The sequence below is a fragment of the Sycon ciliatum genome, chromosome 5, assembly GCF_964019385.1.
Source record: "Sycon ciliatum chromosome 5, ocSycCili1.1, whole genome shotgun sequence".
Classification (NCBI taxonomy): domain Eukaryota; kingdom Metazoa; phylum Porifera; class Calcarea; order Leucosolenida; family Sycettidae; genus Sycon; species Sycon ciliatum.
This window is the reverse complement of record NC_088647.1, coordinates 10,410,287-10,429,323: the sequence shown is the minus strand read 5'-3', so window position 1 is coordinate 10,429,323 and position 19,037 is coordinate 10,410,287. Positions and strand designations below refer to the sequence as shown.

Genomic DNA, 19,037 nt, shown 5'->3' with positions numbered 1-19,037 from the left:
GGGGGGGGGGGGTGCATGGTGTGTGTGTGTGTGTGTGTGTGTGGGGTACATGGTGTGCGTGTCACGGTGTGTGTGTGTGTGTGTGTGTGTGAGCCGTTCACGTCCCGCCGGACTTGCAGTGCCTCATGCCGCGTCCCGAAGCCAGCACTCCTTCAAGTTCAAGTCAAGATTGGGGACACATAGCCAATCGTGGCAGTGGGCGAAGGAAGGAAGGAAGGAAGGTGTATGTGTGTGATGTATGTATGTGTATGTGTGTGATGTAGTCTACTGTACATGTATGTATGTGTGTTCGTGCGCATGCACGCACGTTCGGCTCGTTCTTCTTGTTTCCATTTTTACTAAACCAAAGCCTGGACTGTTACAACGGGCCCTGTACCAAACGAGCACTTTTTGACTGTGGTGCGTCAATGTCGTGTTTGTGTGAAGGATAAAGCGTTCTTACACTATTGCAGAGAGTAGAATAGCGTGAAGACCCCAGAGCACCATCATGATAAGAATAGTAGAGAAATGGTGAAACACACCAGCCCTGGTGAAATGGCGGTAAATACACGCCTGGCAGCTCACCAAACGCTCTGTGCATTATGAGGTGCAAAGTTCTGGCATCGACTATGATAGAGCGTAGCGCACCTTTTCTCACCCTCATCATCAGTAAAATGCCAAAATGGTGAATCTGATTTCCACATCATACTAGTAGCTGGCCGGTAAAGCGCCTGACGAAAAGGCGATGACACAGGGACGACTTGGCTCAGATTGCGATGTACATGTACAATCATGTACTTTCCGTCCCTCCAGTCCATCCATTATCCAGGACTTATATTCATAAGGCACTCTTGGATAGTTTTCGGATGGATCTTGACGGTGGTAGAATGATGTGGAGACTCCGGGGCCAATGCAATGCATGCAGCATCATAACATAATCTTGAAAATAATATTTTCAAGATTATAATATTATTTGAAACTCGGGTATTGAGCCAATAATAAAAGTAGAAAGGAAAAGGACATATGGAAACGAGTTAAGAGTAACTCTCCACCACTGTAACTAGATACTATATACAGTCAGAAAGTGCAACAACTAGGCACAAAACTGACAGAGTACTGTGCCTTCCCCTCTTTGGTATTTCCATAACCTTGAACCTTCCAAGTTGGAAGGCTGTCGGTTAGCGCTACGGAGATGTGTTGAAGCTAGGTGTCAGGACGTCGAATGTCTCAGTACTCTGTCAGTTTTGTGCCTAGTTGTTGCACTTTCTGACTGTATAATAGTATCTAGTTACAGTGGTGGAGAGTTACTCTTAACTCGTTTCCATAATTATGTCCTTTTCCTTTCTACGATTATATTATTACTTTTTTAATGTATGTGCCATGTGTACTGAGAAAGGTGTTTGCTCCTCACACCTACCCCCCCCCCCCCCCCCACACTCACCAGAGCTCGCGCTTTTCCGCTATCACCGAATCATTCAACCCCTATCGCAATGCATTATGTAGAAGACTGAGAAATTTTGCTAAAACCCAGTTGGAGAAATGGCTTCAGAGAGTAGATAACAAGCGGCAACGAAGTGAAGAGAATTTCCTTTCGACGCTTTCGATGGAGGAGTCTCGAAGTCTTCAAGATGATGCATTTCTACTAGGTACAACGGTTATTGTCAACGACTTCGTACAAGTCGTCAGCGGAGCGACATCGGCGGAGAAGATGAGGACAAGCAGAAAGTCCTGATATATCACAACTGTTCGATTCACCCTGTGCGAGTGGAACCTGAAGAACATCTGTCTACCTTCTATCCTGCTAGGAAGAAGCACACAGTCCTCTTGTTGAATGAGTTTTATCGTCCGCCATTGACGGAAGACTAGGAAAGTCCATCTTGTCATGGATGTTCACGGTTCTATTGAAGCGAATGGTTGACATGCAGACTTGGCGTTCGTCTCGTGCCGCTCCTACAAAGTGTTCCCGCTGCTACTAAGCGGGCCGCGGAGTACAATGTAAAAGCCCGATGAATGCTACTACATGTAGTACCGGTATAACTAACTTAGTAATTACTTAGCAAACAACTTGGCTACTGTACCTTTTTGCTGCTGCGAGGGAGGCTCGCACGTCGAATGACCGTGCCGGAAGAAGTGCAGGATTGGCGAACATGTGGCTGTCTTGCTGCCGATGAACTGGACGACAAAACCGGTGAGACTCGACCTCTATTCTGTACCTTTGTTTTCCGATTAGAATCTTGAAATCCCAGCCTTGATGGAAACCGGTTGAGATAATTCCCCAAGGCATTATTGGCCACAGCATTTCGAGATTTAATGCGGTCCGCGTAGAGCTAGCTTGTAGTGAAAATCCTTTTACTTTTAGTACGGACTTCGTTGTACATGTATATGTACACCAGTGCCCGTCACCAGACCACTGGATTCAGTAATTCGTTACGTATCTAATATTGACTGAGTACGAGGTCAATATAGGAAATAAAAGCCAAGTAAAAGACCGAGGCGAAGCCGAGGTCTTTTACGAGGTCTTTTATTTTATACTGACCAAGTACGAAGTCGATATTAGATTTATCACGACTAACCAAAGCATGTGTTCAATCGCTAAAAAGGAGTCAAATATAAGCGGTCAATATAGCCCTAAGGAGTAGGGGTGCGCGGATTATGCTTGCTCGCACCCGATATTATGCTTTCGGGCATTTCCCGCGGAACTTCGAAAGTATTCTCCCAAAATATCGAAAAAATTCTCCAGAATCCCCCCCCCCAAAAAGAACCCCATCACGAACCGTGCCTTGCGCATGCTCTTTAGTATGCAAAATGGACGGTCAGGCACGTGATCACTGCATGCAGGATCTACACTACATGTACTCGTACTCAGGGAGTCGTATTTTTTAATTTTTTTTACGACTCCCTGCATGCACCGGTACTAGATCTACATGACTGTCCAGGTGTTGCTGCATGATTGTAGAGTCTACATGTATGTGCGTCTATGCTTGTTCTCTGGCAGGTCAAAATTGACAGAATTCCCCCAAAACTCTTCTGAAGGTCAATGGATCTGGCAAAAGATCGATAGAATTCCCCTAAAATTCCCAAAATTTTCTCAACGATAGTATTCCCAAATTATTCCGGGAATAATCCGCGCACCCCTACTAAGGAGTGAAATATGCAGGCAAAAATATTAGGTATGGTATGGCAAAAATCGATGGGAGTCAATACTAACGGAGAGTGATAAATGATATTATTATTACTCTCTAGTATTGACTCCCATTGATTTTCGCTATACCTAAGCAGTCGAAATATTCCTGCATATTTCACTCCTTAGGCCTATATTGACTGCTTATATTTGACTGCTTAGGCCAGGAAGCGCAGTTGAACGGTTCCTAGCGCAGTATGGTCACTGCATGAGTAGGTGATGTTGCAACGGTTGTGCAATCATAAAACCGGGATTCATGAGGTTAGCGTTCTGGAATTTGACATACTGTTGTGAACCCTCTGGTTCTCTTAAGTATCAGGAACGAACGACCCCACACGGCACGAGGACAACTATATATTCTCAACAATATCTTTCACTTCCATCGACTAATGATAATGAACAATGAATGAATGAATGAACAACTGAATGAACTGAATAACTAACACTAAAACCACCAGGTAGTTATAGCGTGAAAATGACAGCGTATATGAGAAAAGCATACACATACAACATACAACTACAGCGCACACAGCAAAACCGCACATAGCGCATGTAGCGTATACTACGTCGTAAACATCAGCAGTACGGCGGAGTCGGGATACAGCTGCATTGAAACGAACACACTGTCACAAGCGAGAAGGCCTTTCACTCTCGAGAACTTGTCGTTTCACAACATTCTCCCCACCAAAGGCAAAGTGCTTCTTACCGCCGTACAAGTTACAACAACTCACAAGTCAAACGATTTGAGGCTTACTACGCGTCATCTTCTGCTGCGGTGGTGGCCATGGTAGAATATCACTAATGCCCACCACTTCGGCCAACTTGATTTCGCGAAGCTTGCCGCTGTGGGCTGTTGCACACGACACTGTCACCGATCCACTTCGACATGGGGCGGACGATGGACCAGACAACACACAACGGATAAGCTTGCAGATCTTGGCTGTCACACATGACGCCGTTACTGGGCCACTGCCTCGTGGGGCGGACGCTGGACCGGATAACATACATCTAATCTCCATGTTCCACACAGTCTCGCTGCTCACTTTTTCCGTGCTAACCAGTATCGCCCTTCTCATTTCCTTGGCTTCTACGCCTTGCGCTTTTATGTCTTGCGCCTCTAACTCTTGCGCCTCTAACTCTTGCGCCTCTTGCGCCTCTACGTCTTGCGCCTCTTGCGCCTCTACGTCTTGCGCCTCCAACTCTTGCGCCTCCAACTCTTGCGCCTCTACGACTTGCGCCTCTACGACTTGCGCCTCTACGTCTTGCGCCTCTACGTCTTGCGCTTCTACGTCTTGCGCTTCTACGTCTTGCGCTTCTACGTCTTGCGCTTCTACGTCGTTCGGCCGAGACTCCAGCTGCTTCTGAGCGTCTCCGACCGATGTTGCCACGCTCTGTACCGACGCAGTGGGCCTTGGATCTGATCCTACCACTGGCTTCAAGCACTCTTCTGACCGCTGCTTGTCTGTAAGCAAAGTCTTACACGCCTTGTCCGGCGTCCTTCCGGGCGAGGCAAGCAAATCTTGCTTTGCTTCCTCATAATATATACTGACGGCGATGCGCTCGGCCATCTTCTTGAGCTTTTCGTTAAACTCTGCGCGGAGCGCACACTCTTGCCGTCTAGCACTGCGCTCTTCAAACTCCTCGCTCTGTCGGAGCCTCTTCTCCACGTATTCTCTCAACCTATCGCCTTCAAATCCATACCGAATTCCGTTGGCGATAAAGCTGGCTTCAAAGATCCATAGTTCCTGTGCCATGCTCGCTTCGTATCCTGGCGTGGTCGCCAAATGTTGTGAACCCTCTGGTTCTCTTAAGTATCAGGAACGAACGACCCCACACGGCACGCGGACAACTATTTATTCTCAACAGTATATTTCACTTCCATCGACTAATAACAATGAACAATAAATGACTGAATGAACAACTGAATGAACTGAATAACTAACACTAAAACCACCAGGTAGTTATAGCGTGAAAATGACAGCGTATATGAGAAAAGCATACACATACAACATACAACTACAGCGCACACAGCAAACCGCACATAGCGCATGTAGCGTATACTACGTCGTAAACATCAGCAGTACGGCGGAGTCGGGATACAGCTGCATTGAAACGAACACACTGTCACAAGCGAGAAGGCCTTTCACTCTCGAGAACTTGTCGTTTCACAACACATACAGACTGTTTGTCGTGATAAATCTAATATTGACTTCGTACTTGGTCAGTATGAAATAAATACCTCGTAAAAGACCTTGGCTTCGCCTCGGTATTTTCAACTCGGCTTTTATTTCCTATAATTATTGACCTCGTACTCAGCCAATATTAGATACTTATATGACAACAAGCAGCGGACAAGACAGACCGAAAGAAACTGTGCAGCTCGACACCCGAGGAGAAATCAGTATCAGCAGCTACTGCACCTTGCTGATGATGCTCACAAGACAGAAGCGGAAAAAAACATTGAATTTCTTTATTTAGTGCTCTACTACGCGAAATCGCGATTTTATACTACATTGTAGAGTCGTGGGCAAAACCTCCGGCCAATGCCATGGATACAGCTACAGTAGCACTGGTATGCCGGTGGGTGTACGCGTTCACCAGCAGCCGCAGCGGTTCTTCATGAACCATGCATTCATGGTGCACAGGGGCGGCGCGGTGGCATGGAGGAATGCATGCATGTACAGTACCAGCGCAGCACTGAGCAGACTGCGCTGGTACTGTACGCTCTGTAGTAGCCTGCTGCAGTTGAGTCGAGGACTAGTGCTGGATGCGGCCCATGCACCGTACAGCTACCGGTAGCTTAGCATAGCATTGGCCGGATTTTTTTGGCGACGACTGTAGTACTTCAAAAGTAGGTGCATGTCTGAACAGGCGCGTAGCACGCCGTTGGAGGTCGTCCAGCCGGAGGGCGTGCGAGGGGTGTCCCCGGGAATTTGTTGAAATTAGGGTGCAAAATCCTGCATTCTGGGCACTGCAGTGAAGGCAGCGCGCAGCGCACCTGCCCCATAGAAAAAAGATAACAGTTGCATACTCTTGTTTATACACTCTTGCTGAATTGGAAACGAACTTTTGACCACGATTATTTTAAAAGGTCCTAGGTTAAACGGCGAGACCGCCGACTCGCGCTTTATAATTATCTAGCTCCCCCATACGTGGTTCCACCGCCTCGTCGTGTACTGTATGCTTAGCGCCCAGGAAAAAGTGACGGGGGAGGCTAGTTCACCACCATGAAATCTTTAGTCCAAGGAATGTCTATTGGTGCATGCAGGAATATTCCACCCAAGTCCCAAGGTCATGCGGGAATATTCCACCGAAGTTCCAAGGTCATGCGGGAATATTCTACCCAAGTTCCAAGGTCATGTGGGAATATTCCACCCAAGTCCCAAGGTCATGCGGGAATATTCCACCCAAGTCGCAAGGTCATGCGGGAATATTCCACCCAAGTCCCAACTTGTCATGCGGGAATATGCCACCCAAGTCGCAAGATCATGCGGGAATATGCCACCCAAGTCGCAAGGTCATGAAGGAATATTCCACCTAAGTCCCAACTTGTCATGCGGGAATATTCCACCCAAGTCCCAAGGTCTTGCACTTGCAGGAATATTCTACCCAAGGCCATGCATTATGCCGGGCCCTCAAAAACTGTAGGTTGTACAATGCAAGTAGGTGATAATTATTGTCATACTGCAATTTCCCTGTATGCAGGTCTGTACTTTCTCACTTGCAATGTAGTCCTGATCGCAGGTGACATGTTGACCTTTGAACCAATAACGGTTGGGAACCCTAGTATGTGTTCAAGACAGAAAAATGCCCAGTGGGGATTTTTTTGGGCGGGGTCGAAAATTGTAAACCTATTTCAAAATTGTTGCCGCCTCTGGGCTTGTTGTTTGCAGTACTGGCCCATTTCATGACATTTTGATATTAGGACTTATCAACTACAATTTTGGAAAAAATGCTAGTAAACCTTTGAACCTGTTGCCTCAACCAATCTGAATCTGTCACATGCTATGATTTTGCACCTACAGCAGACTTTTAGAATTTCTTCGCTAGCTTCCTTAAAATAATTCTTCTTGACTTGCTAATCTGGGCAAGTCGGTTATAGGAATGTGGCTCTTTTCTTTTGTACACTACCCATTGCCAAGCTATCCTTGGAAATGAGATTGGTCACTGTAAATTCTACGAGGCCAGGAACTTGTGTGAAAATGTCAACTTTAGACGACTTGAAGGTGAGAATTTCATGGAATGCTCTTATTGGCTGAGCCCGCTGCCAAGCAGCCTATAAAAGTACTCTCTCATGTAAGGGAGGTGGCAGGGGTTTAGGATGGATGATTCTGCACTAATTGACTAATTTCCTTCCTGGGTGATTCCTGCTTCAGTCAAACAGTCTTTCCTGGGCTGTGATGCACATATACACACTGGCTATTCCTGTATTTGCTGGAGTGATTTGTGCTCTGCCCTGTCTCTCACTCTCCATTTCTCTCTCGCTCTCTTTCACTTACATACTGTCCGTGGCATGCCCCTGTCTGATCGAGGTCCAAGGTATTGCAGTGACAACCGTAATTATGTGTAGGCTGTTCGTATTTGTTCCTCCTGTCTGTTTGTGTTTTCCAGGTGAAAGGAAAGGAGGGCAGCCATCAGCAAGACAGGAAGAAGCATGGTGGCGGAGAAAGTTCACGCAAAGAAAATTCTAAAAGCACCCCACTGGTGGTCAAGCACAGCCTCAGCCAATTGGAGTCTTTTATGGGCAATGATCTTCACCTAGATAATTTTCTGAAGGGGTTGTCGTCATAGTGATATATGCATGCGTGAGTGTGTGTAATCCTGTTTTCTTTACGGAATGAAAAGTAGTCTCTTACTTTGACCAGTTATATTTAAAAAATGTTGTGTTGCTGTGCATATGTGTCCCCATATGGTGGTGGAATGAGCAGTCAATTTCCAATCGAGAGGTTGTGGGTTACATTCCCGACGATTATGGTCGCACACGTCTTTCTTCTCTTTCTCATTCTCCTAGCTCTTCCTCCATTCCCCTGGGTGGTTACCAAGGCAACAGCCAGTGCATGCCGAAGCATGTGGTGTGTGTCTTTCTGCAGCTGGAAGAAGGATCAGCAAGCCAGGAAGAAGTGCAACCAAGAAGAAGCAGGGAAAATTCTAAAAGGGTTTGCGTCTTTCTGCAGCTGGAAGAAGTGTAGCCATCAGCAAGCCAAGAAGAAGCAGAGAAAAGTTGTTCTTCTCTTTCTCGTTCCCCTAGCTCTTCTTTACCACAACACATACTCTGGCATGCACTGGCTGTTCTCCTGGGTGGTTACCAACAGCCAGCCGGAGTATGTGTTGCGGTGTGTGTCTTTCTGCAGCTAGAAGAAGTGCAGCCATCAGCAAGCGAAGAAGAAATTTAGAAAATTCTAAGAGGGTGTGTGTGTGTGTGTGTTTCTGCAGCTGGAAGTTTTTTCTTTTTTCTTCTTCCTCCATGACTGAGGAAGGAGAAAGAAGCAAGCTTGCAAGCCAAGAAGAAGGAGAGAAATCTCTAAAAGTCTGGCCATCCCATTTCTGCATGTTGCTTCTTTTTCTTTTTTCTTCTTCCTCCATTTGCTTCTTTCCTCAGTCATGGAGGAAGAAGAAAAAAGAAAAAGAAGCAAAATTCTGGCCATCCCAAACCCCGACCACCATAAAAAGCAAAATTCTGGCCATCCCAAACCCCGACCACCATCCCCTCCTGGAATGATTACTTTTATAGCCTATGCTGGCTGTGTTGACCACCTGAAATGATTGGTAAACCGGCCTCAGCCAATCACTTGCTGAACTCTGATTGGCTGAGGCCGGTTGACCAATCATTTCAGGTGTGAAGTTCTGATTGGTCAACAAGTGTTTATCCTTTTGGCTTGGCTCAGGTAGGAATTACAAACTATACTTGATGAAGACAGAAGGAGAAGTGCAGAACACAGGGAACAGAGTAGGCATGCAAACAGCACCGACGCAACAGTTACCGCTGGTGCATGCGAGGTGCATGTGCGTATGCGAAGGTGTGAAATAGGAAGCGGGGTCAAATTTCGTATGGATGCACTATGCCTAATATATAGGCACAGGTAGGTGACTGTACAGTTTCTGCATGAGGAAGGAAGGAAAATTCGGAGAAAGAAGCAAAATTCATTCCATCCCAAACCCCGACCACCATCCCCTCCTGGAATGATTACTTTTATAGCCTATGCTGGCTGTGAACTTCACACCTGAAATGATTGGTCAACCGGTCTCAGCCAATTAGAGTTCAGAAAGTGCTCATCCTCTTGGCTTGCTGATGGCTGTTGTTTCCGCATGAGGAAGGAGGAAGGAGAAAGAAGCAAAATCCAAATTTTAGAATTTTGCACTTCTTCCAGCTGCAGAAAGACACACGCCCGTTTAGAATTTTCACTGCTTCTTCTTGGTTGCACTTCTTCCAGCTGCAGAAAGACACGCACACCCTTTTAGAATTTTCTCTCCTTCTTGGCTTGCTGATGGCTGCAATGATAGGCAGGAGTAGTATGAGTGTGTGAACAGCACAAAGTGTAGTCGGACTCAGATAGTATAATAATCATAGTCTCCGAGTCTGACTTCACTTTATGCTGTTCACATAACAAGGATATCAAATTGTCTCACATGTGAGTAGAATAGGTTCAAATATGGAAAAGGGGTTCTAAGGGTTCTAAGCGCCAATTCAAACAAAAATTCTAAGTGTAAATACAAAAAAATAGTCCACTGCATTATCCCTTGACAGAAGCGGAGTAAGTGAATCGTAAAATATTTCTACGGTGAGAAGGGGAGATAAAATGCATCGTTTGAAATAGTCACACACTTCAGTTGACTGCAGTTTGCCATGACACGACGGCATCCTTCTCAGTGCAATTCCTGTGCAGGGGAGAGATACCAGTAGAATCCCGAGCACATCAGGTATTATAATAGTAATAGCTTAGTGGTTAGAGCATCGCTGGCTACAAGCGAGGGTCCCTGGTTCCTGGTTCAAGTCAACATTTTCTTCAGACTTTTCCCGTTTGCATCTTTCCCTCAAACCAGTGAATACATCAGGTATACGGCCGGCGAATAGTCAGCAAATGAATAGCCTATCAGTACAAGAACATCATCATCATCAACAACACAATCCCGCACTCAATAGGCCGCTGGGGCATCAAAAGAGGAAGTAACACAGATATCAATCACATCACGAAGACATGCCAGCATTTATCAGGGAATCCAGAGCTATCAACATATTTCTTCTCTTTCCCATTGCTATGCAAAGCGGCACCATGGCTATGCTGACTGCAATTTTAGGGAGTGGAAGTGGCACCCATTCATCCCTTTTTATCAGTTACTACACACCTACCCATTGTACAGCAGCATAAGTGGGTAATGTGGTCTATAGTATATTGACTTACCAGGCAGTACTGTGCTCAGTGATCTGCACGCCGATGGCATAGCGCTGTCCGTTGTATTCACAGACTGTGAGAGCAACGGCACACACACACGCACGCACACACCGAAATTAGAAACCCAGTCACGAGATGACATGTACAATGCAGATTGCCGATCACTTATCACATGCCTCGAGACTCCCACCAACACCCTTCGTCAGTGTGCAGTGTTTCCACCCGGTGCTCCTGTGTCCGGTGCAGCACTACGTATACATACCTTGATCTGTGTGGTCCGATGCACAGTACCAGCGATTGCGATTCAATGGCCTATCCTCGCATGTGCTGAGCAAGAAAGGAAGATGCAGAGCAAAGCATGGCAAACAATATCCAGAACAAATGACACAAGACCGGGTGTGTATAATAGGGTCCAGGAGTTTCATTCATGGATTCTCCACAGGCCTTAGCCTAAATCGAGGGAGTCTCCGTAGGATAAGGGCTCACCCATCATAATCCAAACGCCAAACTCCGCTCTATCAAGGTATACAGACAAAAGATATGGCAGCAGTCCCATCCCGCCTACAGCTTATGAATTGAGCTCATGATGGCTGCTTCCTTGAAGAGGGCTATGTTTTAGACTCACACTTTACCGACCATCACAGTCATATTACCAAGAGTAGATAAACAAGAGTGTGCAACTTCGGATCTCTCCTGCATAATCTGCAGATACCCCCGACGGCGGAATTTTTTGTTGACGTCACCTTTTTCAGAAGAACGCGCATTTTGCCGCAGAGCAGTGTGAGCGCACGTGCTGGGCACCGACCTTGTAGTGTAAAGCCGGCCAAGAGCACGAGGGAAAACTTTCCGAAACGACTCGCGCGCGTGCGTCGTCGAAAAGATTACGTCAACAAAAAATTCCGCCGTGGGCCAACCCATCGCGGAGTTGCACACTCTTGTTTATCTACTCTTGATATTACTGATTAATGAACACACGTGGCAAACATCCTACCTGATATGAACATAACAATTTACTTGCAAACTTACATCCACTCTCATAACCCTAATCGCTAACACAAAGGGACAGTGTTTTCCCCCTGGCCTTTCTTAGTGTACATACTTACCACCATGACTTGCCAACATAAGCATGATCACCCAAGTGATGTGGAACACCATCAGCATAGCACACTGTAACAACAAACAAGGTACAGGCAACACAAGGCCAATTACTAGAACTTCAAAATCCATCCAAACTAGGCTACTTTCACCTAGCTGACACAATACCTTACATGAGAGTTCCAGTCAGACATGTCAGATGTTGCTAATGTACCTAGAACATACATACACTCTCACGATACTGTCACAAACCAGTGAGATATCGTAAAATAACTACTCTAATTTCAGAAATTTTCAGTGCTCCATATTTTCGGTATGAGTGCAAAAGGCCAGGTTAGGTGAACAGAAATTTTAGGTACAGAGAAGCAGTTCCCTATTGGATTATGTGTGTTAGTGTTTTTTTCGGTGTATTGAAATTTTAGGTATGAAACAGATGCACTGAAAATACCGAAAATAAAAGTACACTGAAAATTTGTGAAAATACAGTATCATCACATTGATCAATGCGGTTAGCAACCCACCGAGTTGGGGTTATGCATGTGTGTACCTTGCACTCCGGCAAGAGACTAGAGGCACTGCTGTTCAGCGTGCTCCCCCTGGCTTCTCTATGAGCAACTTACCTCCACATGTTCTGGCATCCGGATGTAGGTTCATTCCGGCTGGACAGCTACACGAGTGTGTGTAGAGCGAGTTGGAGCAGGTGTGTGAGCATCCACCGTTCTCCAGCCCACATTCATCTATGTCTGTACGGTGACAACAGGGTGGCAAAGAGGAAGAGGAGCACAGTGGTGAGCAAGCAGCTTATGCAACTCATAGCTTACAGCCTTGATTCCCAGTCACAACATTCTCATATCATGTATCCTCAGTGTGTAGTGTCACTGTGCCTTCAGGGACCATTCCAGGGTGCACAGAACATCAATCTAAATAAGACAGATGGCCTTTAGATGCATTTAGATGCATGTATCTGTATTGGTCGTCGCCTATGTAAGATTTCACCGCACTGCGTTTTCAAAGAACTTTTCTCAGCAAGAGCAATATTTCAGAATGAGCATCAGAGTGTTTTCTCACCATCAAAGGAGTATACTGGACAACACCATCCAGGTTTCTGGTGACCTCTGACAGCTGGCTGTGGCTGCAGTCCCGTGCCACAGTCTATGTCTGACGGGCAAGAGCCACTGGCGTTGACACACTGACACGTATACTTGACACAGCAGCGATCAACACGCTCCACTATATAGATGGAGTCTGGTGGACACTCAACTTGCTCGGATGGACACTCGCATGGCTGGTTCAGACCCCGCAGCAGGCAGAAGGCTACAAAGACATTCATATCAGAGCGCACAGAAAAACATGGGACACAACACCGATGACGATGAAAACAACAATGGCATTTGGGTCCATGCATCTATGTCGGAATTACCGCAGACTTTCACACTTTGAGCTAAGTTATATTTCTTGTTATTCCTTTATTTTGTTGGCCAGATGATGGCCTGAAAACAAACAGGAAGCTCTTTGGATATTGAATAAAGGCAGCAGTGGGCATGTAACAGCTAGCACAGCTAGCACAGGTGTATTTCAAGAAACAGGCAATACTAGTCCTGTCACGAGCCATGCAGAACACTAGCCTCGCAACTTACCCAGGTCATCTGCTGGTGTTTCCGGAACGGAGCAAACATCCGATACATTGGCTGTGACAGCAGAGACAGAGAATCAAGGACAGGAGCACAAGTTAACAGGAGGTGTTTGTCCATACACATACGTTGTGTAGAGAGCAATATTGAAGTGCTGGTTTTTTCATGCAGATTTTAGCACAATGTCATGGGTACAAACCTATCTCTGCACATCTACCAGCACCTAGACTATTATTGTCTATCTCTGCACATCTACCAGCACCTAGGCTATATATTGTAAGACATGCGCAATCAGTTCATGCACTGGATTCACACTAACTAGGGAGTCCTGACGATGAACTGAAGCAGCAGAGGCAATTCCAAAACTAATCCGAGTCGAGCAGATTGAAGTCATGTTGTCAAGACACAACACAGACACAGTGTACTAGCAGAGCAGAATGGTCTTACCAGAACACTTGACCTGTGCCTGGCCAACATACCACTCAGCCCTGCAGCCACCGCAATAGTTAGCACGGCAGACAGCTGCTGGCTGCGACGGGCAGGTAGCTGTGGCACAGGGATCCGTTGGGCACTTCATGCGAGGTGTATGCGCTGGGCAATCTGCAAGACCACAGAAAAGAGGTTCACACACAAAGCTCCGTTGGTACACTACTTATACCAACAGGCAGCAACCTTCTCTCCCCAGAAAGGATGTGAACAGCTTGAACACAATGTCATGCATGCATTTTGTCCTAGCCACCAGTGACCTGAGTGAATGCACAATGAAGAAAACCGGGTGAGCTAACCAACAATCTGGAGACCTTACAAACTGAGTGATTCCTGCCACACACAAGTCATCTCTAGCGGCTGTACATAGTTTGCAGTCTAGTTGTGCCGGCAGCCATGTAAGCCCCCGGATAAGACCTGTTATATAGATAGTACTCTGCCAATCATCTCACCTTGCACGGCTGTGGTAGTGCTGGTGTTGCGTTCGCAGTATTGTCCCCAGTAGCCTGTTGGACATTTACATGTGTACAGCTGTGGACTGGAGCGGCGTGTTGTGATGTTCTGACAGCTACTGTCGAATGCCGAGTGAGAGCACTGGCCCCCATTCTGACAATAGCTTGGTAGAACGTCAATGACTACTACCAGCTGCGGTGAGGACAGGAACGATTGGCTGTCACGAGCAAAGATCTGAAGCAATGAACATAGCAAAGAGTAGGTTAGCAGCACCAGTATAGCAACAACCTTGAGACCGTGTACTGATGCCGCTACTGGTACTTGTATGAATGAACAGGAATGTGTGACGTAGATCAGCCTTGTTGCACACAGCCTAGCTTGGTAGATTGTGCAAGGAGAAGTAGCATGAACTAACCTTGCTGTAGTAGACGGACTTCCCCCTACACAAATCACTATGTATTACTATGTAGCGTAGTAGACGGACTTCCCCCTACACAAATCACTATGTATTACTATGTATTGCACTATGCATTGCTGACACCATCAGATCCCTTGCTTTCATTCGCTAGCTAGCGCTCGGAGCTGTAACTGGCAATCTCGTACCATAGATCCGTGTGTCAGTTGCCCAGCTCAGTTGTTGCAGAGTCCTTGCGTCCGTTGTTTCTGTCGTCTTCCCTTCACTTATTGAGTCTTTCAATATACTATAAGTAATTCTGTGTCACCTACGTTTGTCGTTCCGTGTGTGCAATATTGTTCCCTGAGAATACTACCTGTGTTTTGCCGGAGAGACTGAACCAGTTTTGCCTTGTCACTCGGTCGCGTATTACATTTGGTGGCAGCGGTGTTAGCTCTGCGTTCGTCAGTCGCAGTATTCCGGACCACGCCTCGTTATTTCGCCGTGCAGTGAACGTTGCCGTTGCCGTTCTCGTCTCAACTCAAGCTGAGTAACTTTGTTCCGTGCCAATTTACGATTTTAATATTTACATTTTTGTAGTGCTAGTCTTTTCTAGGCTTACTTTGTTGGATCTATTCGTAGTCTTGTCCCCTAAGTAAGCTAGCTCTTCGTTGCCAGTTTTTCTTGCACTGCTCGCCGTACTTGAACTGTTGCTATAGCGTAGGCTTAGTCCTCAAACGCGTCCCGTGTTGCTTGCGAAGTCCTATAGGCCTACTTGTTTGTTTGTTATCCTTATATACAAGACACCGAAAATGGCACAGAATCCTCAAGCTGCTGCTGCCGCTGCCGCTCCCGCTGCACCAGCTCTGGCTCCGGGTCAGGTTCCGGCTCCTCGACAGGCACCACTTGCTCGGCCGGTAGTTGTACCGCCGACGTTTGGGGGTGCCAGCCAAGACGATTGGCACTGCTTCATCGCCAGGTTCGACGCGGCGTGCGTGGTCAATGGGTACCGGGATGCGGAAAGGCTGCAGTTTTTACCTTGTTGTTTCAAGGAGAGTGCTTTCACAACTTACCAGACCATTCTGGCGGCGCACCCGCAGTATACGTATGTAGAAATGTGCACCGAATTAGGGCTACGGTTCGCACCGCCACAGCAAAGTCGCCTCCTTGAGGCCGAGTTTCGAGCTCGCCTGAAACGATCCACTGAGTCCCAGGCCGAGTTCGCCGCAGCTCTTCAGCGCCTTGCGGCACGCGCCTTTCCAGGTCAACAGGGTCCGCTGTTAGATCGCCTGACGCTCAATCAATTTATTGACGGCCAGGTCAATAGTGACCTGCGCTTGCACATCAGGACATCCAGCCCTGCAGCCCTCGATGCCGCCGTTCGACGGGCGTACGAAGTTGCAGCGATCTTAGAGGTCGAGAATCGCCGCAGTCTTCCGGTTCCTACACCAGCCTGCGCTGCCCTGACCGCCTCTATGCCTCAGGCACACTCCGTAGGTCCACTCGCGGATCCGACTCCTACGTCCAGTGCCACCGTGGCCCACGTAGCTCCGAGTTCGACTTCGAGCTCCACCGACCCGCTCGTACTATCGTTGTTGAGCAAAATTTCGGACCAGCTAGCTGATCTACAGGTCTTCTCCGCAACCTCCGCTCCGTCGCCACGGGCGTATAGTGACGACACTCGAGCTCCACGCGGCCGTGGTCACAGCGTCTTCCCTCGAAGCGCGCCCATATCGGGCCCAACTCGATTTCCTGGCAGCTCGAATCGTAACCCGCCTCCGTACAACGGCACAGGCCGCGGACTTTACGATGGCGCGCGTGATCGCGGGTGCTTCACGTGTGGCGATCAGTCCCACTTCCGTCGTGATTGTCCCCACTCGACGCGTGGGGGTCGTCCGTCGGGAAACCGCTATTGACTGGTGCTGCTCGGCAAGCTCCAGTCTTCGATACTAGTGTTCCTAGCTCGACTGTGCCGACTTGTACTGGTTGTGAATGTCGTCCCTGTTATTGTACTGTTGATGTGCGTTGCCCTACGTCTGCACCTGTGACTGTGTGTCCTGTTACGCATGTTCAGTCGTCTTCTGCAGTTTCTCCGTCTGTCTATGTTGCGGTTAGTCTCCAAGAGACGAAATGCCATGCTCTTGTTGACACTGGGTCTAGTGTTTCCCTTGTGTCTACTGCATTGTGGCGTAGTCTGTGCACGACCTCCTCTGTCCCTGTGTCTGCTGCTCCTGTTGTGTCTGGTGTGACGGGCCGTCCCCTCTCCACTACGGGTACCGTGTCCCTCTCTGTTTGTACACCCTCGTTCGTAGCTGTTCAGAATTTTATCGTTGCTGCTGATATCACGTCTGATGTAATCCTCGGTGCTGACTTCCTACAGCAGCACAATGTCCTGCTTGATTTCTCCCGGGCTCAGTTGGTCCTGGATGATGTTAAATTGCCGCTTGTACCCCTTCCACGTGTGCGTTCGCTTTCTGCTGCTGTTGCTGCCGCGCCCACACCAGCCCATGTTACGACTGTCGTGCCCGACCTGAGTGCTCCGACTGTTCCTGCTGCCGTCGCTGCCTCCGTACCTGCTGCTGTCCCTGCCTCCGTGCTTGCTGCTGCTGCTCCGCCTGCTGCTGCTGCCAATGCTGTTGAATCTCTGGTGTCTCGTGTTGCTTCCTCGTTCCGTGTGTGCATCACACAGTCTGTTTCAGTTCCGCCCTGTCATGAAGTTATTCTTCCGGTTGCCCCGTCGGTATGTGCTGCTGGCTCTCCTGCTGCTGATACTTCGTATCTAATCGAGCCCCTTGATTCGTTCTCAGAGAAACACCCGACATTGGATGTCGGAACGTCTGTCACGTCCCCGGATAACTTGGTTATCAATGTGGTTAACCGTGGTACCACCCAGATTACCTTGCATGCAAATACTCATATTGCTGTATGTGAACCTGTCCCTGAGTGTGCTGACACTTGTGCTGCTGTTGATGATTCGCCGTTCATGCCGCCGCCGCCTGTCCCAGTAGAGAAGATTGATGCGTATATCGAAAAGAATTGTTGTCACCTGTCACCAACGGACCGTTCTACCTTGCGTGACCTTCTCCTGCAGTACCACGATGTATTTGCTCTTCATCCCGACGACCATGGGTACTGTGATCTTGCGCCACATAAGATAGACACAGGTGATCATTCGCCTATTAAACAACAACCTTACCGTGTTCCATTCCGTCATCGTGAGCAGCTCCAGAATATTATCAATGACCTTCTGCAGAAAGGTGTCATTACTCCCTCTGCGAGCCCGTGGGCTTCGCCTGTTGTCCTCGTGCCTAAGAAAGATGGCTCTCTGCGTCTCTGTGTTGACTATCGCCGGCTCAACAAGATCACCACAGCTGATGCTTATCCTCTTCCTCGGGTCGACGATACCCTAGACGCGTTCTCTGGCTCTAAGGTATTCTCGACACTTGACCTTGCTAGTGGCTACTGGCAAATCGCAATCCACCCTCAAGACCAAGCTAAAACAGCCTTCGTGACGCCCCTTGGGTTGTACGAGTTCACGGTTCTTCCTATGGGTTGCTGCAATGGGCCTGCCACATTTCAGCGCTTGATGCAAACGATCCTCAATAATCTCCTTACCAGTCCTGATCCCGTCTGCCGTGTGTTTTTTGATGACATTGGCCTTGGGTCAGCCACTGTTAGTCTTGGCTTGGATGGCCTCCGGTCCGTTTTCACGTGTCTTCGTCGGTACAATCTCAAGCTTCGGCTTGAGAAATGCGCTTTCCTGCAGCCCCGCACTAAGTTCCTTGGTGTGGACATCAGTGCCGATGGCCTTCACACCTCAGCTTCGAAGGTTCACGATATTGTTCACTGGCGTACGCCGACATCCGTTCGTGAAGTGCGTGGTTTTCTCGGCCTCGCTGGGTATTACCGGAAATTTGTTCCGCACTTCGCGCAAGCTGCCGCCCCACTGGCCGCACTCACTAAGAAAAATGCGAAGTTTTCCTGGGGTCCTGCTTGTCAGGCTGCTTTCTGTGTACTAAAAAAACGCCTCTCATCTGCGCCTGTGCTTGCTCAGCCTGACTACACGTCTGCCGCCGCTCCCTTCATCCTTGATGTTGATGCCAGTGATTTTGGTATGGGCGGTGTGCTCTCTCAGGTACAAGATGGCCATGAGTGTGTGATTTCCTACGGTAGTGCTATTCTCAACACCGCCCAACGTAACTACTCCACTACAGAGAAGGAACTCCTTGCATTTGTTCACTTCGCTGATGTGTTCCGCTACTACCTCGTTGGTCGAGCATTTGTTGTGCGCACTGATCATGCTGCTCTCAAATGGCTCCATTCGCTCAAGGAACCACGCGGTCGTCGTGCCCGTTGGTTAGAACAACTTGCTGAACTCGAGTTCACGGTTATTCATCGCCCTGGCCGTCAACATTGCAATGCCGATG

General features: G+C 48.0%; 1 protein-coding gene across 1 annotated transcript in view; it reads right to left on the bottom strand.

Annotated features, from left to right (window-relative positions):
• Nucleotides 1-9,610: 9,610 nt before the first annotated feature.
• The window catches only part of LOC135817562 (uncharacterized), a 41,616-nt gene continuing 32,189 nt past the window's right edge, over nucleotides 9,611-19,037 (bottom strand). Inside the window, exons 38-46 of the mRNA XM_065330774.1 lie at nucleotides 14,216-14,450; nucleotides 13,725-13,877; nucleotides 13,284-13,334; nucleotides 12,715-12,960; nucleotides 12,267-12,389; nucleotides 11,655-11,718; nucleotides 10,814-10,878; nucleotides 10,561-10,624; nucleotides 9,611-10,036 (exon numbers count right to left, since the gene is read on the bottom strand). Coding sequence (XP_065186846.1) covers nucleotides 9,985-10,036; nucleotides 10,561-10,624; nucleotides 10,814-10,878; nucleotides 11,655-11,718; nucleotides 12,267-12,389; nucleotides 12,715-12,960; nucleotides 13,284-13,334; nucleotides 13,725-13,877; nucleotides 14,216-14,450 — 1,053 coding nt within the window. The 3' untranslated portion in view covers nucleotides 9,611-9,984. The remainder of the gene's footprint in view (nucleotides 10,037-10,560; nucleotides 10,625-10,813; nucleotides 10,879-11,654; nucleotides 11,719-12,266; nucleotides 12,390-12,714; nucleotides 12,961-13,283; nucleotides 13,335-13,724; nucleotides 13,878-14,215; nucleotides 14,451-19,037) is intronic.